Consider the following 22002-nt stretch of genomic DNA (forward strand, 5'->3'; position numbering starts at 1 on the left):
CTCCACATAGTTGAACAAAATGGATGTTTTGTCAGAAGACGACATGGATGACCATTCATCTCAGAAAAATGATGATGTCATCCATGGTTCGTCGTCTCAGTCTGACAATGGGCAGGCTGAGAAAAGCTCCAGATTGCGGGCCTACCCGAATGACTCGACTGGCCCATGGGTTGTCTATTTTCAGCCCAAAAACAAACCCTTGAATGTTGTTCAGATATCTGATGATCTGACAAAGCGATTCTCTGCCGTGACCGAAATAACGAAGGTTAGGCACAACAAACTTCGTGTGACCGTCGCTAACCTGAAACAGGCCAATGAAATTGCTGTTTCCCAGTTTTTCACACTGGAATATAGGGTGTACATTCCAGCCTCTGATGTGGAGATCGAAGGCGTGGTCACTGAGGCGAGCCTGAAACCCGTGATACTGGAGAAGCAAGCGGTTGGCCGATTCAAGAACCCCTTGCTTCCTCCGGTAAAGATACTGGCCGTTCATAGAATGAAGTCAGTATCGCTCAGCGAGGGTAAAAAGAGTTTTACCCCCACAGACTCGTTTCGGGTGACCTTTTCTGGATCTGCCCTTCCTCAATACATCGAGCTGGGAAAACTTCGTCTTCCTGTGCGGTTGTTTGTACCTCGGGTCATGAACTGCCAGAATTGTAAGCGGTTGGGACATACGGCCTCCCACTGCGGCAACAAGCCACGCTGCTCCACATGCGGGGAGAAGCATGAGGATGGCGCCTGCGCAGCTACTGCACCAAAATGCGTGTACTGCAATGGAACTCCTCCTCATGCTCTCTCGTCGTGCCCGGCGTACAAACAGCTCGGGGACAAAATGAAACGCTCCCTTAAGGAACGTTCCAGGCGGTCTTTTGCAGAAATGCTTAAGACAGCCACGCCATGGACCACTGACAAAAATCCCTTTTCTCTTTTGTCAGATGACGAGACTGACTCTGACTTGGCTGAGGAGGGAACTTCTTTCAGTTTTCCGGAAGGTTCTGCACGGAAACGAAAGCGCATCCGTTCGCGGATTGCTGCAAATAAAGAACCCCAAATCAGCTTGCCCAAATCAACTACTTCTACTCCTCCTGGATTCCGCAGAACTGATTATACCCAGGATTTTCCACCTCTTCCGAGGACATCCAAAACCCCTGATGCCCCAATTTTAAGAACAGAAACCCCTTCTTCATCTGGGCTGTTCTCATTTGATGACATTGTGGACGGTATTCTCAAATACCTCAACATTTCTGATCCTCTGAAAAGCATTGTCCTCACATTGCTTCCGACTGTGAAATCCTTCTTGAAGCAATTGACTTCAAAATGGCCCCTTCTTGCAGCTATCATCTCCTTCGATGGATAATTTTCCAAACGAGGTCGGGGATTTGATCACTGTTCTACAGTGGAATTGTCGAAGTCTTATTCCGAAATTAGATTCGTTCAAGTATTTAGTCCATAACAATAATTGCGATGCATTTGCCCTCTGTGAAACATGGCTCTCTTCAGAAATTGATCTCCCTTTTTTTGATTTTAACATTATTCGATTGGATCGTGAGGATTCACGTGGAGGAGGGGTACTTTTGGGGATCAAAAAGTGCCATTCCTTCTATAGAGTGAATCTTCCCGAATTCCCCGGTATTGAAGTTGTCGCATGTCAGGCTATCATTAAAGGTAAGAGCCTTTGTATTGCTTCTGTATATATTGCTCCTAGAGTCTATGTTAATCGCAAACAACTTTTCGACATATGTTCGGTACTTCCCGCTCCATGGTTGATCATGGGAGATTTTAACTCCCACGGTACAGGCTGGGGGGAGCTGTACGATGATAACCGTTCTACTTTGATTTATGATCTCTGCGACAACTTCAACATGACAATACTTAACAATGGAGAAGTAACACGTTTGGCTGGTCCATCCTCGAATGGTAGCAGATTAGACCTCACCTTTTGCTCCAATTCACTATCGTTGGATTGCACTTGGCATGTAATCCAGGATCCGCACGGTAGTGATCATCTGCCGATCAAAATTTCGATTGCCAGTGGGTTCAACTCGTCAGAATCCGTTAACGTCGCGTATGATCTAACCCGTAACATTGTTTGGACTAAGTTCCAATCCGCGATAGACGATACAGTATCGTCAGTGGAAGAGCTTCCGCCGTTGGAGGAATATAATTTCCTCTCTAATCTCATCGTCGACAGCGCACTTCAAGCTCAAACACGACCGGTGCCGCGATCGTCTATTCGTAAGAAAACACCATCGCTCTGGTGGGATCAACAATTCACGGAGGTTTACCGTAAAAAGTCCGACGCGTTTAAACTTTTTCGGAAACGCGGAACACGCGAGCATTTCGACGCATACACATCTCTTGAACGCGAACTCAAGAGCCTCATCAAGGCCAAAAAACGGCAGTTTGTAGACGGATTGTCGCGCGAAACGTATATGAATACGCTTTGGAGTACGGCGCGAAGAATGCGTAACCGGTCTACTAACAACGAAAGCGAGGAATGCTCGGATCAATGGATTCTTAAATTCACGCGAAAAGTGTGTCCGGATTCCGTGCCGTCGCAGTTGATTCCTCGCGAAACCGCGAATTCGGTAGACGAAATCAGTCAGCCTTTTTCAATGGTGGAACTTTCACTCGCTCTCCTTTCGTGTGGCAATTCTGCCCCGGGATCTGATAGAATCAAGTTCAACTTGCTGAAAAACCTCCCAGACGTCGCTAAGAGGCGCATGTTGAACTTGTACAATCAGTTCTTGGAGCTCAATATTGTTCCCGACGATTGGAGACGAGTGAGGGTGATAGCCATTAAAAAGCCTGATAAACCCGCGTCGGATCACAATTCGTATCGGCCCATCGCGATGCTGTCGTGTATTCGGAAATTGATGGAGAAAATGATCCTTTTTCGCCTCGACAAATGGGTTGAGACGAACCACCTTCTTTCAGATACTCAATTTGGTTTCCGTAGGGGTAAGGGAACGAACGACTGTCTCGCGTTGCTTTCCACTGAAATTCAGTTGGCTTTTGCTAATAAAGAGCAAATGGCTTCTGTCTTCTTGGATATTAAGGGGGCTTTTGATTCAGTATCGGTTGAAGTCCTTTCAGACAAACTTCACGCTTGTGGCCTTTCTCTATTAATTAATAACTTTTTGTACAATTTGCTGTCAGAGAAACATATGAGCTTTTCTCATGGAAACTCTACAGCTTCACGATTTAGCTACATGGGCCTCCCCCAGGGCTCATGTTTAAGCCCCCTTCTGTATAATTTCTACGTCAGAAAAATTGACAATTGTCTAAGGGACAACTGCACGTTGAGACAACTTGCAGATGACGGAGTAGTGTCTATGACAGGACCCAGAGAGGCTGACCTGCAAGGACCCTTACAGGATACCTTAGACAATTTGTCTACTTGGGCTATCCAGCTAGGTATCGAATTCTCCACGGAGAAAACTGAGTTGGTCGTTTTTTTCTAGGAAGCATAGCCCAGCACAACCGAAGCTTCAACTTTTGGGTAAGCCGATCACTCATTCCATGTCTTTCAAATATCTTGGGGTCTGGTTCGATTCCAAATGCACCTGGAGATCCCACATTGAGTATCTGAAGCGGAAATGCCAACAAAGGATCAATTTTCTCCGAACAATTACCGGAACGTGGTGGGGAGCCCATCCGCAAGATCTTCTGACGTTGTACCGGACAACGATTTTATCGGTTTTAGAGTACGGTAGTTTTTGCTTCCAGTCGGCGGCTAAAACGCACATCATCAAACTGGAACGGATCCAGTATCGCTGTCTTCGTATCGCGTTAGGATGCATGCACTCGACTCATACGATGAGTCTCGATGTGTTAGCGGGCATGTTGCCACTCTCTGATCGGTTTTCGGAATTATCCCTGAGGCTCCTCACCCGTTGTGAAATTATGAACCCACTGGTGATTGCAAACTTTGAGAAGCTTCTTGAGCTAAACCCTCAAACTCGTTTTATGTCATTGTACTACGTGTACATAACACAGCATGTCAGCCCTTCGCAGCATAATCCTCATCGTGTTTGCTTCTCCGACTTCGACAATTCTGTTCTATTTGATTTATCCATGACGCAAGAGATTCGCGGAATCCCAGAGCATCATCGTTCCATGATTGCTCCGTCAATTTTCGCATGCTCCTTGTTCCGTATATGTTGCTGAACTGGCGGCAATACATTATACGCTAGAAACGATCGCCTCACTTGCACCAGATCATTATTTTATTTTTACGGATAGTCTCAGTTCTGTCGAGGCTATTCGCTCCATGAGGCCGGTAAAGCACTCCTCGTATTTTCTCATGAAAATACGAGAGCTTCTAAGTGCTTTATCTTTAAGATCTTTTGTCATCACCTTTGCATGGGTCCCATCTCATTGCTCGATTCCGGGCAATGAGAAAGCGGACTCGCTTGCAAAGGTGGGCGCTATGGAAGGCGATATTTACGATCGACAAATCGCCTACGACGAATGTTTCTTCATTTATCGTCAACAGTCACTCGCCAGCTGGCAAAATAAATGGAGTGAAGGGAGTTTGGGACGATGGTTATATTCAATCATCCCTAAGGTGTCGAAGTGTCCTTGGTTCAAGGGGTTGGATGTGGGTCGAGACTTCATTCGTATGATGTCTCGCCTCATGTCCAATCACTACTCGTTAAACGCTCACTTGTTCCGTGTTGAGCTGGGGGACAGTAATCTCTGTGAATGTGGACAAGGTTACCAGGACGCAGATCACATTATTTGGTCATGTGCTGAGCACCGTGGAGTCAGATCCGAGTTGTACGATTCCCTTCGGGCTCGAGGTAGACAACCTAATGTTCCAGTTCGGGATATTTTGGCTAGACGCGATCTGGAGTTTATGCAACTCATATATGTTTTCTTGAAGAATATTAACCATAGATTGTAAGTTTGATTAACCTTGTGTTTAGTTTGTGTTTTGTATGTGTGTGTGTATTTTTTTTTTGTAGATTTGTTTCTGTAATAATTGTATAATTACAGAGTTGATATAACGTCGATAGGATTAAGTATATGTTTTAGAAATAGTGACATTTTTGAATCATAAATCATATTCCAAATCTCCTTTTCCCTCTCCCGATCCAAACAATTGTCATCCACTAACCTCGAGAAGACCGCGAGTAATCGGTTCCAATCCTTTAATTTTAGATTTAAGACATTTATAATGTATAAAGAAAATGATAACTTGGCTCTGTAAAGTTTATTCGATTGAGCCTGTACAAATAAAGTAATTAACAAAAAAAAAATGTGTCTGAAAGAACAGTGTAAAATATTAAAAAAGGCTTGGGAAAGTGATAAGACGGAGCACCTGCTCATACTGCTAATAAAGCACAGAAATGGCTTACGGAAAATATTTCGTAAATTTGGGAGGAAGAAATTTGGCCCCCAAGCAGTCCCGATATCAATCCGTTGGATTATTTTGTATAGGGCGTCGTCCAACGGGATAACAATAGAACCCCTCACACCACACTCGCTAAAAGCTAAAATCAAGGCAGTGATGACATCTATGGATCGAAACATTTTAAAACGTGCATACTGCAGTTTCCGGAAGCGTCTAACTACAGTCGTCGAAAGGGAAGGCAATTTTTTTGAATAAATTTACTTACAACTTCCATGTGTTGCGAAAGAAAATAAATCGCACAAAATTCATTGCTAGAATAACTAACTGGTGTATTTTTTCTCAAATATGCCATTTACTGCAAAAATTCGTCACGCACCCTGTAGTCTGTCTGGGGTAGCACAAACAACAATGTTAGAGATGACTGTTTACTCCAATATTTAATATCTAATAGCATCAACATTTGTAATCAAGGAAATTATCCTACATTTTTTAATTCAATTAGACAAGAAGTACTTGATCTATCACTGTATAGCTTAAAATCATATGATATGAAAGACAATTAACATGTGTCAAATGAATCATCAATATCTGATCATAAACATATAATGTTTAAGTATAACTCTGGTGTTCTTGTAACCGAATAGTTTAGAGATCCAATAAAAACAAATTGGGATAGTTACTACTCCAAACTTTTGAAAGAGGATTTCATGCTAGTGGATAATATCACATCTACTGAGTAGCTACACTGAAATGTATTTTCGTTATTTCTCTAAAAACCGTTTCGTAGAAATGAATATCGTACATACAACACATCTTTCATAAATGATACGAAACATTCGTTTTTTCTGTCGTCTGGCGCAATGTCAATATTACGCCTTATACGTATAATATACAAATTCATTTTCGTACAATCAAACCAACAACTGCGCTTATTGTCTCCTAAAAAGCTGATTGTGTGTTGAAGATGGGATACTTTATTTTTGAAATATTGTCGGTTTGACCGATACATGCAAGCTACCACAATAAATCAAATTACTGGTCGCGGTGGTTTTATGTCAAAGATACATGCAAGCAGCAGAAAAAGCAAACGAATTCGAATTACCGTTCGATGAGTGCTTCTCATTTGCCTCCAGCTTTACCATTACTCGTAGCACAAACAGAGCAATGGATAAAGCACAGATCTGACGATTAAAAGATTCAAGATTCGAGTCCGGTCTTAAGCATATTTTTATTTTTTGTCATGTTTATTCCTTACAATGATAGTGATTATTACCCATCCTCACTAGCACACTCCACATTTTTCGGTTTCACCAACCAACATTTGTGGCCCGCTGGTTGGGTGTAGCGATAGCGAGTGTGACAGTTCTAACGAAACTAGCTTCATACAATGTACAAATCCATTTCGTTGCAGAAAACAACGAAAAAATTCGTAGAACAAACGACCGATTTCGTTGTATTAACGAAATTTTATTTTCAGTGTAGAATTTGCTTCATCAACATTTATTGCCAATATTACGACAGCTTTCGAAGAAAGTTGTTCACTGAAACGGAAAACTTCATGTAAGGATGCGTCTTGGTGGAACAAAATGCTTGAAGACTTAGAAAGTTAACTAGAAAACTTTTTAACAAAGCCAAAGCTTCTTATAATTGGACTAAGGACTGTTCATTAAAGAAAGTGTACACCTGATTATCAATGGTTTAGGGTTAAAACGTAACGAAAAATTGTGAATTTTCGCTCAGTGTGTAAAAACATTGTTTGTTTATAAGTGAGAAATTTCGAACGATGGGTCGGATCAGCTTATCAACTCGCAGATTATATCTGCACAAATGGTTTTCCGTAAAGTTGTCGTTTCGAGAATTGGCAAAAAGCGTGAAGTGTAGTAAATCTACAGTGTTCAAAATTGTTAAGAAGTTTGGAGATACTTGTTCTCTTGAAGATTTATTGAAATCTGGGCGCAAAAAGGGGCATCGGACCAGAAATAGGAGCTGACAGCTTCCTACGCCTTTTGAAATCCCATAAACCGTGTTCCGTTCGTGAAATTGCCAAAAAAAAATTGGACATTAGCGTCGGAACTATGCAGAATATCAAAAAACGTAACAATATCAGAACCTACAAGAAGCAAAAAGCACCCAAAAGGACGGAATCAAAGAACGCTTCTTCGAAAATACGGTCACGGAACTTGTATGACGTTCTCCTTCAAAAGCCGAACCGGAGCATTTTGATGGACGACGAGACGTATGTCAAATTGGATACCAGTACACTTCCCGGGCCGCAATTTTTCAATGCTGAGCAGAGGACAGATGTGTCTGATGATGTGTGATACATCCGAACCGAAAAAATTGGAAAAAAGGTTTTGGCGGGGCAAGCCATTTCTCATGTGGCTTGAAGAGTTCTTCGTATTTCACAACGGGCACAATCAATGGTGAAAATTACAGAAAATAATGCATCAAAAAAAGGCTTCTACCCATCTACCAAAAGCATAAAGGTCCATTGTTTTGGCTCACTATGCTTCTGCAACGTTGGAGATGCTCAAGAAGAAAAAAGTCGATTTCGTCGAAAAACTCCAAAATCCCCCAAACTGCCCTGAACTGCGTCCTATCGAAAGATACTTGGCAATAATTTAACGGCATCTTAAGAAAGATGGAAGAGAAGCAAGCTCTGTTGACTGCTTCAAGAAAATTTGGTCTGCAGCACAACGAAAAGTTAAGAAAAAAGTTGTGCAGAATCTAATGGGCAAGGTATCAAGAGAAAAGTCAGAGCGTTCTTCAGAAATGAGAAGTAAACATTCAAACTCCCGTGAAATCGGTCATATGTATGTTGATTTTCATTATTATAAAATAAACTTATGAATTTGTTCGAAAATAAATATCTTCCTTTGAGAAGCAGGTGTCTACTTTCATTGATGAACGTTCCTTAATTACAGACAATCTCTAACAGAATATAATAGAGACATTCGTAAATCTAAAAGAAGGGATTGGAAGCTTACATGTGAGCAAATTGAATGTTTGCCTATTGTAGCTAGGCTTCACAATCCCTCTCAAAAGATCACACAAATGGACTTCGTAGTCTAGAAAACGATAATGTAATTTATACAACCACTTAGTGTCACTTACGCACTTCGCAGGCTCAATACAAATGACTTATGATAATGCACAGAACTGCGCAGCAGTTCAGTCCATTTCAAATAGGAACGTGCATAGAGCTCTCAAAATAGCTAGTGTTACCTTTACTGAGTCTAGGGTTGAGTGGGCAGTAACACTCTTGGGTCATTCGTGACTTGTCCGGGGTTGAGATTTGAACTTGTGACTATGGCGTGAGAGGTATGGATGTTTCGCCCCAAGGATACATGCTATGCTAACCAACCGTATTATAACAGCCAAATTAGGAGGATCTTCTTAACCGGCGAAACCAACAAGAGGTTGCCCTCAAGTTGGAGTTCTCTCTGCTATACTGTGGTTTCACCCGAATGGTGTAATTTGGAGGGGCTCAGAGTCAATCCTTCTAAAACAGTTGTTATACCATACTATTGCAAATCTTCAGTTGGGAGGAGTACAATTGGAGCTATCTAAGCAAACTAAATATTTAGGTGTTATACTTGACCATAAGGTAAATTGGAACGACCATCTAGAGTACGCGATCTCAAAAGCAAATAATGCTCTTTGGGCTTGCAGCAATACATTTGGTAAAAAGTGGGGGAAAACCAAGGATGATTTACTGGATTTACACGGCGATCGTGAGACCCAGAATTACATATGCTTCGTTAGTGTGGTGGCCTAAAAGTAGACAAATTTCAGCCCAAAAAACCTTGGAAAATTACAACAACAGGTCTGCTCGTCAATAACTGGAGCAATGACTCCAGGCTCTTTTACATATTTTGCCGCTACATCAATTCGTGCAACTTGAAGCAGAAAAAGGTGCTCTAAGGCTGAAACATGTAAAACGTTTTCAAGATGGATATCTACGAATCCTCAGGGATTTTCAACTAACCATGAATGAAGACTGGATGGAGGCCAAGACTAACTTTAATGTTCCCCTTGAAGTAATTGAATCCAATCGCATCATATGGGAAGAAGGCGGTCCTAAAATTCGTCCAGGATCACACGTGTTTTACACCGATGGCTCCAAAATGGGGAAATCTACCGCAGCTGGGATCACAGGCCCAGGAATCAACATCCCAATTTCAATGGGACATTGGCCTACAATTCTCCAGGCAGAAATACATGCTATTTTAACATGTACAAATATTTGTTTGACTAACTAAATAAAGGAATGAAAAAGATCTGTATTTTCTCTGATAGTCAAGCAGCACTGAATGCTTTAAAAGCATACACATGATAGTCGATGCTAGTTTGGGAGTGAATCCTCTCCTTGAAACAGCTGGCTACAACTAATAGTGTTAACCTATACTGGGTACCTAATCACTGTAGCACAGACATAACACTCGCAATATGTTCATCGAACAAGCATTTATCGGTCAATTTAAAAGTATCTTAGTTGGTAGTACTGCCACCTGTGGCGCGCATAGTCAATTCCCTTGCGTTTGACGTTTCCACACTACCGCCATATGTTCAGCGTACTACCCACCACAGTGTACTCAACAGATGGCGGTAATGTTTTAACGACGATGTTTTACAGTGAGAAATATTCAATGTGTTATGTCTGTTTGTCTGTGACTGTAGTATAGAAGGTAATGAAAAAGCCGTTTCATTAGCAAGAATTGGCTCTTTAACGGATTCCATCGGGCCTGGACCATTTTGTGGGGTATTTACATCCAACTTAAAATCTAAGCTTAGAATCTGGGAATCCCCATTCTAACCAAAAGAAGTAAGTTGTACCCAAAAGTCGGTAATCATGATTGTACTCAACGTTGGGTTCCCACACTTAACTACCGCTGTTGGATGCTTTTGCTCCTCCGTTTTTGACAACATTAGAAGGAGTAAGGGAGACAAACTAGTCAAAAGTAAGTAAAGGTGAACTGGCCGCTGGGTACTTTTGTTTTACCGCGTTTTTATGAATTAAAATATTTCCGGATTCCCGAGAAGAGCCATCCCCTGTTTCCCATTTCCAGGGAAGAAAAAAATGGCCGGTAAATGGAAAAAAAAAACTATTCGCAGCCAACATGACAATGCACAAAACAAATACTCACGTGCATATGACGTTCCGCAACTTGTCCAAATTTTCATTTGCAAAGTACCAATAATTGCGATCGCATCGTTGAACGTCCTTCTCAATGCGGTGCAGATTCAGTCCGAAGGATTCCAATAGCTCGCTCTACAAAAACAAAACAAACACCATCATCAAATGCCATGTATTCTCAACACTTCAACAAAAAAAAAAACCTACACTGTAGATGCCACCGTTCGAGCTAGCCGGTGAAACGCAAGCTGATTTAGGTTCCTGCAGTGCATCCAACTGGCTGGTAGCTCCCTCCTCCGATAGTGCCTCCAGTGTATTGTTGTTCGGTTCCTTGGCATCATTCAGCATCGTCACGTCTATCGACGCATCAGTCACAATCACAGCTCGCGGATGTCCCGGCGATTGCATCGGACAGTCATCGTCCGTTTCCGTCGGTTCTTGCAGCTCTTCTTCCTCGTCGTTTGGCAGGACGTATTCGTTGTTCGAAACTGGCAATATATCGCCCACGTCTACAAAATCATTACCCACTGTTGCGTAGGACGAGTCCGATGGGGAACTTTTATTACTGTCCATGTCTTTGCTGTTATCCGAAAGGGGCAGTTCTAGCCTGTTCGATGAACCCATCTTTTCTCCATCCTCCAACTCAGCTTTCTCTGGTTCCTCCTTAGCATCTTCAACTGGTTCCTCTGGTTTTTTAGCCTTCGAAGCATCCTCGTCATCATCCATTTCCGGTTCCGACATATCCGAAAAACCATTCTCCTCAAATACTTCATTATCCATCTCTTCTTCATCGGCATCTTTGCTTTTGTTATCCAAGCTGCCACTACCCGAACTTAGCTTGGCGACTGCAACCGCAGTCTTCTCTTTGTCTCTCTGGCGAACGATAGCTTCAACGGCCAACCATTCGCTCATCGTAGTCTCGTAGTAGTGTTTAGTAGTTTCATCCAAATCCGCGCGTTCTTCTGGCGTCGTTCCGAAAGTGTAGTGTCCCAGCAAATACGGCCACACCTCTTTCCGGATGTCGTGCTCTACTCCACCGTAGTAAACCAGGCGATAAACTTCCTGATCGTCCGCCACCACCCCTTTGTCGTCGTGTAAACCTTCCCAACGTGCCTTTGAAAGTCCTTCTTCTGCTCCGACTGAAAAAAAAACAGTCTTCTACACGTTGTAAGCTTGATTTTGGAACCACACTTACCATCAGGAGTTATACGTCCATTGACCAAGCCCGAAAGGTGTGTGCGAACCGTAGATAGGTGACGACAGTAAGCTAGCCAACCGTAAAACGCTCGAGATATGATTTGTCTCTTCATCGTTGAGCAAACAAGGGCAATACTTGTGGATTGATTCGTAGCCGGCTATAATTAACAATCAGATACGGTTCTAGATCTAGACAGTTAATCGAGAAACACTTACGTTTGGACTATCGATAGACATTGCATCGATCGAGAGACTCTTACTAGAGCAGTCGCTGCTTTCGTTGGTAGAACAGCTGCTTAGCTGCGCACGGTAGCGTGGACTAGTTCTTCCCACATCCAGAATCGGATGATTTGCCACTACAATATGAAAGGGAAATCATTAAATTCTAAACGTTACAGCCTTCAATTGAAATTTAACTAACAGAATTCGTCAGTGTTGCTCTTGTTGACCACTCGAAACACGTAGTCGATCGGCAGCTCGTCACTGGTGGCCGCTTCTAACAGCGACGGCAGTGGTCTACGGCGAGACTTGTGGGGCCACGGGAAGATACGTCCGATGCCACGCTGAGACCAAAGTGGCGGATCTAACTGGCCGTGTGGTAGAAGACCTGGAATTCGATCATCACAACATTTTCAATTTGAAAGTTCCCATAAAACCCTAAGAATAATTTCCCGCTTCAAATTTTCTGGAAACCTCCACTCCTTCCACAACTTTGACAGGAAGCATTTGAATACATTAATTTATGTGGACGGATTTCTCTTGGAACTCTGTTAGATTGTTTGCCCTGGAACCCTGGATTCACATTCCAACAGAATGCCGTCAATAACCGAATTGCTAGTTGTGAAATGTTACCTGTTTCCAAGCAGCTCAAGAAAGCTGCCATGTGTCCACCTTCGGGGAAGTGGATCGGCGGACGTTGAACACCGTCCTGTCCGACCAGAATGATCGTACCACCCGTATCGCCTCCCCGGGCTTGATGGCAGTGAACGTACACGATTTCATCCACGTTGACGTTCAGGGCGTAACTCCAGTACGAACTCTTGTCGATGTTCTCCGATTCGGTGTAGCCATTCATCAGCTGGTTCGGTGTCCATTTGATAGTCAACGACTGAATTGTCTGATGTAGGCTAAGATAGCCGGGCATGGGCTCACTGACGTCTTTCTATAATGTTAACAAAATACAAAGCTGTAAGTGGTGTCGATTAGAATGACCTTCACAGTTGGAACAATCTTACTGGCAGTACGAGGACGTTGTTCTTCCCGTACAGCAGCGTTGCACGGGAATTTTGATGCAATGACTCCACGTAATCCTTCGAGGCTGATACCAGCGAGTTGGACTTGAACGAAGCCATGCTGCCCTCTTCGGAGCTGGTGTGGAGACTACGTTTGAAGTTCAACATTGGTCTCCGGATGGCCGGTGACGTTGGATTTCCCGAACTGATGCGATGTCGTTGGACCTACAAGAAATGAGAATTGATGAGAATTATGTCTGTATGGTTATATGCAACAGCTGAACTAACCAATTCGTCTGCCGGAGGATCGGTCCAGAAGTGGTCAGCAGTTTTGGCACGTGAGTAATCCAGTGCACACGGTCCCACTAGCAGGGAGCTCAGAATGGAACCGTAGTCTGGATCGGCGACGAGTGAATCACGTTCGTAATAGCGGGTTGCGTTCGTAACCAAATGATCGATTATGCGGGACAGCTTCTTTTCATACAGCGCTAGTCGGATCCAGAGGTATCTGTAATATGAAATTCTGAATGTGAGAGCTTCACTGTTGCTCAGAAAATAAGTAACTACTCACTTTACGACAGGTGTCGTCGATTGTGATGTCGTTGCTGATACCGAATGGCTGCTGCCTTTCTTCAAAATTGGCGGTTTGATAGTGCTATCGCTGCTGGATGAGGACCTCTTATTGGGGTCGTTGTTCTCAATTTCCTGGACCTTTTTACTGATAACAGCTGCCTCAGGACACTGCTGTGTGGTGAGCAAATACAGAATAGGTTTAGAAATGTTATTTGCGACCATTTACTAGGCGCGGTACTACGAGTTATGTGTACTATGTACAAATGCTACAGATGGCTTTCACTCGGTAAAGCGTATAGAAGTTCTCCCAAAATTACGTCATAACACACTAATCTTCTAATGTGAAAAACAATCGAACTGGGAGCGGATTGTCCAAAATGCTCTACTACAAAACGAAACGGAAAGAAAATTATATGGCGTCTCCAGAAACGGTAGCCAACAAACACAGGATAACAGAAATTTCTACATCTTTTACCGCTAATCGAGAAAACAAAAAATCACAAAACAGTACCTGCCAGAGGTTCAGAAAATCACTCACAATCCAATCAATTTTGTAGAACTAGGTTCTATGGCTGGTTCTAACGGGTATTTTGGAAGATATTTTGGATGGGGAAGTTTGCTAGCAGTCCTATGGGGAGTGGCAATACATTCTTTCAGATATTATGGGTAGACGTTTCTGGGAAAGGCACTCATCACGCATTAGCTCTTTGTGTACGCCACGAACTCACCTTGGCCACTTTGTGCAGCAGTGCCGTAGTGGATGAAGTTTTGAACAAACCAAGGGCACGCCTCCGCAAGCCCTGACTGAGGCAGGCCTCAACCGCCGCGCAAAGCGTAGTCACCGAGCCGGATTCCTCGTGGATGTACTTCTTGGTGACAGCTTCCTCCATCACCTGCTTCACCTCTTTCTTCACAGCTGCTATCAGCTTTTCTTTAAAATCAATATTATCTGAGAGATTTTGGTTTGTCATAGTGGGTTACGAGTTGGTGCAGGAAGAGAACGGGTGCAGTTCAAACACGTGTATGTTCGTACCAGTGATGCAATTTTACGAGTTTACCAATTTCGGGATGCCGTTGAATAACGCACACGACGGGTAACGCACAAGTATATAGTCCACACGAGCGGTGGATCCAAGATATGGGAGAAGAAACGAGAACAAACATTTACTAACACATCGACTGGCGGTAGCTAGCAGAAATAAAAGATAGAAGCTTACTTTCTAGTATTTACAGTGACGAAACAATAATTTGAAAAAATATGCAAATAACTTGAGAATAATCAACAAAAAGCATAGATGGATTACTGCATTTAAAGTATTTGAAGTATTTAATACCTAATTGTTTTTGCGAAAAATCTACCATGATGGCCTCATTTAGTGAGTTATGAGTCATTGGTAAAATGCGCTTAATGTGGTTCTTTGGGACATTTCTCTCCATTTGAAAAAGGAAAACAGATCACTTTTGAAATGGACCGATTCCATTTCCAATTCCAAACCCACGATCTTCTGCTCAGTAAACAAAAACGGTCATCACTAGGCCATCAAGCCCCTTACATCACAACAAACCACTGCAACTGACGATCGTTCTAGCTCGGATACATAAAGCTATTTTTATAAAATGACGTCTCCAAAAGCATGTCTTCGCTCCAATCGAGTTCTAACCGTCAGTGATAACAAGATCCTTAGCAAAATGTTTTTTCTCGCTATTATGCTCTCAAAATCACCCGAGACATTTTGACAATTTGATGTTGAGTTAACGAGCTCCTTAGTATTGTGAGATTTTTCACCACAATTGTGGCTGATAGCGAGGTTAAGAGTGACCTACAGTCAAACGATTCTTTGGCACATACATTTTGTTGAAAGAAACAAAATAGTTTGCTCTCTCTTTGTATCCTTCACCAATGCCAGACACGAAGTTAATGCTGCCAGCGGTTATGGAAGTTTCTGGTTCGTGTGTAATTCGAAAATCTCAAAACTCAAGCTTTCGTCTTTGACTACGAACGATAGAACTGATTTTGAATTTTTCACTTCCACTTTAAACGACTGCATCTTGCCCTATGACATAGTAGCAAGGATGGTGAGTCCAAGTGCACCAATGTCTATTTTAATCATGTCTGAAGATCATCAGCTGCTCAATAAATTAATAACTCATTTTCCTGAAGTTCGAGAAAACTGTCGCCTTGAGCAAAGTTGTAGCATTTCCTGCAAGCCTACCCGTTAACCATTACAGTGAACGGCTGGGACGAGTTGATTATAAAGTTCACGTTTCCATAGTAATGTCCATATAAATTTCAAAGGGTCAGTGCAGTCAGTGGTGTAAGCTCAGCACAATAGTCGACGTATTTTCTGTGATAATCCCTTGACTTTCCTTCTGCCTCTCCCAACACAAGCTATTAAAATACAGTACCAAACTAAAATGTCATATGACATGGATCTCATACGACCGTGCCGTCAAAGAATGTTAAGCTTTACATGTTACCACTGCCATTTGCTTGCCAAACAAGGAACTGTTTGGGAAACTTTGACTTCTTTTTGATTTTACATTCTTCCAGGGCACTCTTCCGGTCAACCGAGGTATAAAGTTCCTGTCAAGGAATTTGATCGAAAACTGGGATTTTCGTTTCGAGTGTGCAGGATCGAATAGCGACGTGCTTGTTCCGGCCATGATGTAAACAAATGAACTTTTCCTGACAAGCAATGCCTACTGTGATTCTATACTCTCTTAGCTTGATTCAGTGAAATTTTGATAAATTTTACTCAAAAATTGCTTTCATGGCAGCGTTAATGCGTTAATGTGACCGGATTTTTTCGTGTTCAACTTTTAGAAGAATTAGAACGAAATGACGCTGATGAATTCTGTGGGGGGACGTGCTGTCAAATCAGCCTACTGATCATTCTTGTATGAAACTGGCTCCAAACGTAAACAATCGCTGTAGGTTTCTTATGGCTTGTTTACGTTTGGAACCAGTTATGCGAGGCATGCGAGGTAGGCGACGATTGTTCGTATTTGACAGCCACCTCCCCCCCTTGGATGAATTATGATAGCTATTTGACATTTTTCTTTTTACGCGAATGTTGTTCTACCGCTCGTACTGTGTGAGAGAGGTGACGGTAGAGCATGAGTGTACTACGAACATAAAAAGACTATATCCCACGACAACGAAGCGAATGTAGTGAAAAGCAATCATCGTTTACACCTCTGAGTGCAGTATGAGACCACAACCAAATTAGCTCAAGTGAGTGATTTAGAATCGATTGAGCTTGGTGGAGAAAAATCGATAATTTGAACCACCCTATTAGGCCAACCTACCGGAGCATGAAGGACTGGTGATGCTTTTGTATCAATGTTCCTTGCAGTAGTTGTTGTTGGGAAGCATCTTGCGAACGACAGGAAAGGCGTGATAATTAAATCAAACATTTATTCAGACATACTGGCGACTATAAAGAGTATACAACGACCCGTTGAGCATAGCTGTCAGTTTTTCCTCAATGCAAAGCGACACGAAAGCGAATGGCACGACGAGGGGGTGATATGTGGGAATAAACTGCGTTGCAGTTAATGTAGGTTATAGACACTCATAGTAATAGACCTTCTTCTTAATCTTCTAGGCTTTTTACGAGCACTTTGCCAGCTCTCAACTTAGTGTTCTGAATGCACTGCCACAGTTATTAATTGAGAGCTTTCTATGCCAACCAATGCATGAATTTTATGTGGAAAGCCACTGGAGCATTTCGTTTGTCCACAATTCGATTTGGCAAATGAGCGATTCGTTCTGTCAAACGGGCGATCAGATCTGTTAAACGAGGCAAGACGCTAACCAAGTCAGTATAAATTTTTCGTGTGTTCTTCACGATATGACGCCATCGGATGAACCGAACGATTTCTAGGCTAGACTATCTGAGTAATATACCTGCCGATGTAAAATCAGTTACATTGGCAACCACTGCTTTATAGCGATAAACTTGTATGGCAACCCACCCTATCAATCACAATCGTATCGATACTTAATGATCACAATCGACCATCGATGGCAAGAATAAATATTTAATTTGCATTATTATGGCTACCACGATTATAATACTTCCCCTCTAAAATACGGCTGACGCTTTGCTCGCAGGTCAGATTCTTATCGGCAGGACTATTAAGCAATACTAATACTAACTATGAGTTTCTATAACAAGGGGTTATGCTGAGTGAGATCACGTATATTTATCGGTATCCGCTACCACCGGTAATTGGAATACAATTTGTTATTGACTTTGGTGTTCCAAATTGAAATTGCATGTGGTATCCGTCATTTCTTGGAACTGGTCTGACGTGAATCAATAAACACTTGGCCCCAACAAAATCATCCCCATAAGTAACATTGATCACCCTATCAACCCTCCATAGCTTGTACACGGAGCCTGTGTGGTTCTGAGGCTGTAAATAATTCAACCGTAGCTCGTTCGTTCTGCCGTGAAGTTTCGGTCATACCGTATATCAACCACCGCCTACGCGTCAGTATTGTGGTACAATGTAAGCTCCCCGTGTTTTTCTCCCATTGCTCCCAACCAATGCTCCCGGTATGAATGGCATTCCACTTGTGTACGTGAAAGAGTAGCGTTTGACATGATTCTACTTTTCTTACAAGAATAGGTATGGGACACACTTGTAAATTCTTAAATTATGCCTGCAGAACGTATGCTTCTGCAGATATGGGTCCGATATGGGTCCGGTTTCCCAGAACACAAAATAGCTAGAAATGACGAGATCTCACTGTAGGTAGATTAATTTCGTCTGTTTATCAGGTAGCGGGTGGAAAAAACTCACCGACTTTTTCAACCGTTTTATCCTCATTGGCTAGTGCGTTGGTGGCTTCGATGCTAATTTGGGAGCAAGCATTAAATACGTCACGTGAAATTTAGGGAAAATCATCCTCCCTCATCGTTTTTCCTATAGCCGCTATATTTATAGTCTGGCGGATAGAATTTCGATCTATCAAAAAGCGAAATCAATTCAATATATTGTAGACCAACAATTGAAAAGGTACTATCAGCTTTTATAAACAAAACGTTGGATATTCTTTCCTCGCCAATCGAACGCAAATTACCGGCATCATCGGATAGAGAAAACTTTCCCCAACTCAAATATGCTGTTAGTTTGCGTAGGCGAGCCTTGAGTCACGACAAAGGGGTTTCCGAAGTTTTGTTCGCAATAGCTGATGTAATCTTTTCTTTTGTTGGTCGTGATTTGCTCGATTGGTTCCGCTATTTGACAGCTCAATTGGTTCCCGAGATTCTATACGCCAGACTACGAATATAGTGACTATAGTGACCTATACCTAATACATTGCTCGTCACTCATTTGTTAACACCCTCCCTCTTCAGAGCGTGACGTAATTAATGGATGCTCCCATTGGGATGCGCCAGAAATGCTACCGTGGGTTGAGAACTCTATTTATGGAATGTGGACTACAGAGCTAAACAAACAGGTGTTTACAAACGAAGAAGTTCATTGCGAAATTGATGCGTGCAATGAAAAAGTGAATTGACTGGAATAATAGGTTCTGACTTTTGTAGCTCAATGGCTTAACTTGAAGGCTCTGAATAGCCTTGTTAGAAAAGCATACTATAGATGATTCGATTTCTGCTAATTTCCGTTTTTATATTAGCTAACAGTTATCAGTTATCTTTTGTATAGCAAAAATCTGCTTGAAGTTTTGATGAAATTAATACCTTTACTTTTACCACGAAACGAAAATCAATCATTTTTAAAATGTGTTTCACTTATCCATTTGCCATTTTTATATTTGCCAAAACATCAGCCTTATACATTTTTATACAAACTACATAGGTCCTATAAGAATGCATAAAAGGTATGTGTGACCGCTTATACATTTCATTTGACACATGATCTTCATTAACTTTTTGCAAGGCGTCTGCTTATTAGTTGACTTATACATTTTATGAATAATAGCAATAGAAATTTGCCAAAAGGTATAAGGAGATTTCTATCCGTGTATCATCGTTAGGAGTTAACCTTTTATAAAGCCGAGCGAACCAAGCATGCAATCAACTAGTACTACAATAAAATATAAAGTTCATGTGGTGTAATGAACAAAAACAATTGTATTTTTAATAATATAACTAAAAAAAATCTGCATGAAAAAAATTTGCTAATAAATTCGGATTTTCCTCAAAAATGTTCAAAGGTTTGTATTTTTTCTGAAATTTTGACTACTGATTGAACAAATATTCCAAGTTTATCGCAAAATTGGGCTTGATCGATTGGGTCTGTTGGCAGCAATTTTAGTAAATCTCTTCTTATTTGAGAACCTTTTTTCCAAACTGCTATGTTTTTAAGAAAAAGGAGGCAAATGTAAAGCGCGGGAGATCGAAGTAGGTCGCGCTGGAAAGTTGACACGTTTTTAATTTTGCTGCTGATTTTCATTTAGTGATTTTAACCATTTTAATCATGTTTAAACAAACTTCCGATTGTTCAATTGTTCAAAATCTCAGGACGGGATCGAAATAGATCAGATCATGGCGGATGATAGGTGAAAAAAGAAAAAAAAACAGGAAGATCCAGGAGCGGTGTTTGTTGGGAGCTGCCTTAGCTGATGGGCAACGAAGATCCCAAGATGATCACGATGGTGTGAATCCAGCAGGCTTATAGTGATACCGCGAGATGCCGGGCTGTTGCATTTGATGCATCCCTTTCCGAGGGATGGCAACGAGAAGCGGTTTTCCTTCATCAAGATCCAAGAAACATTTCTGAACTGTATTTGGGAGCTTCAAGGATTATTTGGGTGAGATCCTTCCTTTTTATTTATTTAGTTCGTAACATTATGTTCCATATAAATTTCACTAATACAGTACTAAGAAAACAAATTGAGGAATTCGGCTAGCTTAGCGGCTGCTGCGTTTGCTTACTGTGCATAAGATCGTGGGTTTATTATCAAATTCCTCAAAAAACAATCATATGCTTTTGGTTGTATCGCCTGGATGAGGCGTATCCTGACTTAATACCGTATCCAATACTCCAAGTCCGTAGTACTTATGAGGGTGTCACTAATTCGGTGACCTCTCGTTGAGTAAGTACTACATCAACATTGCCTTTCATATCCCTAGTTACACACTTAGAATTTTTTACAGAAATCTGTAAAATTTTACCGAAATCTCAACAGCTGAACGTTCGGTAAACAGTTTCACAGATTTCCTGTAATTTTTCACAAATATCTGTGAATTTTTCACAGATATCTGTAAATAATTACAGGAAAACTGCAAAATTGTTGAGATTTCGGTAAAATTTTACAGAAATCTGTAAACGAATCTTAGTGTGTACGGTAAATATAGAATATAGGCACACAAAAGGAAAAGTTCGCGAGTCATTGTGAGTTTCGCGAACTCTTCCTGTAGATTGATTAGAGACCCGTTTTTTTCAGTTTTTAAACAAAGGAAGATAGAACTAGGGTTCCTTCTTCCTTTTCCTTTCTCCTACGGCCTTTTATTCCATTTTTTTTTCTTTTCCGAAAGCTAGTAAATGGCACTATAACCATAAGCCATATAGGGCTAAGACAAGAGCTAGTGCTTATGTCTCAACCACTCGAGGAAAATGGAAGCATCGTGTTTAAATCTTTGATTTCAAGAAAGCAAATCTTTGATTTAAACAGGCCCGATGTTTCTGAATCATCTTGCCCCTTAAATGCTGCACAGTAGGCCTGGCCGTTTTGATATATTTTGCGCATCTCTGATGTACAAAATATACCAAATAGACAAGAAAAAGGATGGAGGTATAACTACCATTTTCTAGGATGCTTTCATGAACTGGCTGTGTTGGTGTTAGATTAGATTAGATTAGAAAAGGAGGCAAATGTAAAGCCCTCTAGTAAAAGTATGGACGACTGTCATCACATAACTGAAAAAAGTTGTTCCAATCGAGAAAGCAGTACATTTTGACGGTTCGAGAACTACTTTTGACAGACGTCCTTTACTTAGAGGATTTTAGGCAAATGTACTGAAATATTGCTCATTTATGAAAAACATTTGACTTCAATTTTATTAAAATAAGTTTAGTACAAACAAAGTTAAAACAGTTAATTTTTATTTTGTATCAAAAATGGTTGTTTGTTGACATTAATATTGCTGTCAAATTCTCATTTTACATTTGTTGTGGCTCAAAAAATAAGGAGTATTGCCAAATGATAGAAGTTAACACCAGTTAAAACATATTGAGTACACTCAAAATAATTGACACGTCAATGCTACGTGAAAACATACGTAGATTTTTTCCATCGTACTTTTCACGTAAGAGCTGATTGTCATGTAAGGGCACTCATTTCATTAAGCCTAATCGTCACAGGATTATCACGTAGAAGTTACGTGATTTTTTGATGGCGTTCACTGGCTAATTCCAGTATCATAACTTCCGATACTATTTATAAAAAGATTTCTTCATAAGATAAAATCTATTCTGAACACCATTCCCAACAACACCAACATTCCATTATTTATTGATACATT

General features: G+C 41.4%; 1 protein-coding gene across 3 annotated transcripts in view; it reads right to left on the minus strand.

Moving 5' to 3' along the window:
• LOC135702022 (small G protein signaling modulator 2-like) overlaps positions 1 to 22002 on the minus strand; it is a 45149-nt gene that overhangs the window by 14736 nt on the left and 8411 nt on the right. Inside the window, exons 2-11 of one of the 3 annotated variants that reach the window (XM_065222988.1) lie at positions 14227 to 14429; positions 13497 to 13669; positions 13214 to 13433; positions 12929 to 13150; positions 12546 to 12855; positions 12115 to 12300; positions 11910 to 12049; positions 11692 to 11851; positions 10704 to 11635; positions 10507 to 10631 (exon numbers count right to left, since the gene is read on the minus strand). In XM_065222988.1, the coding sequence (XP_065079060.1) occupies positions 10507 to 10631; positions 10704 to 11635; positions 11692 to 11851; positions 11910 to 12049; positions 12115 to 12300; positions 12546 to 12855; positions 12929 to 13150; positions 13214 to 13433; positions 13497 to 13669; positions 14227 to 14429 (2671 nt within the window). Of the gene's footprint in view, positions 1 to 10506; positions 10632 to 10703; positions 11636 to 11691; positions 11852 to 11909; positions 12050 to 12114; positions 12301 to 12545; positions 12856 to 12928; positions 13151 to 13213; positions 13434 to 13496; positions 13670 to 14226; positions 14470 to 22002 lie in introns of those variants that run through there. The other 2 variants (XM_065222986.1, XM_065222985.1) reach the window with 2 other exon arrangements.

The sequence above is a fragment of the Ochlerotatus camptorhynchus genome, unplaced genomic scaffold (genome assembly GCF_037179485.1).
Source record: "Ochlerotatus camptorhynchus isolate MF236.1 unplaced genomic scaffold, CSIRO-AGI_Acam_v1.1 ptg000182l, whole genome shotgun sequence".
NCBI classification, from domain to species: Eukaryota; Metazoa; Arthropoda; class Insecta; order Diptera; family Culicidae; genus Ochlerotatus; species Ochlerotatus camptorhynchus.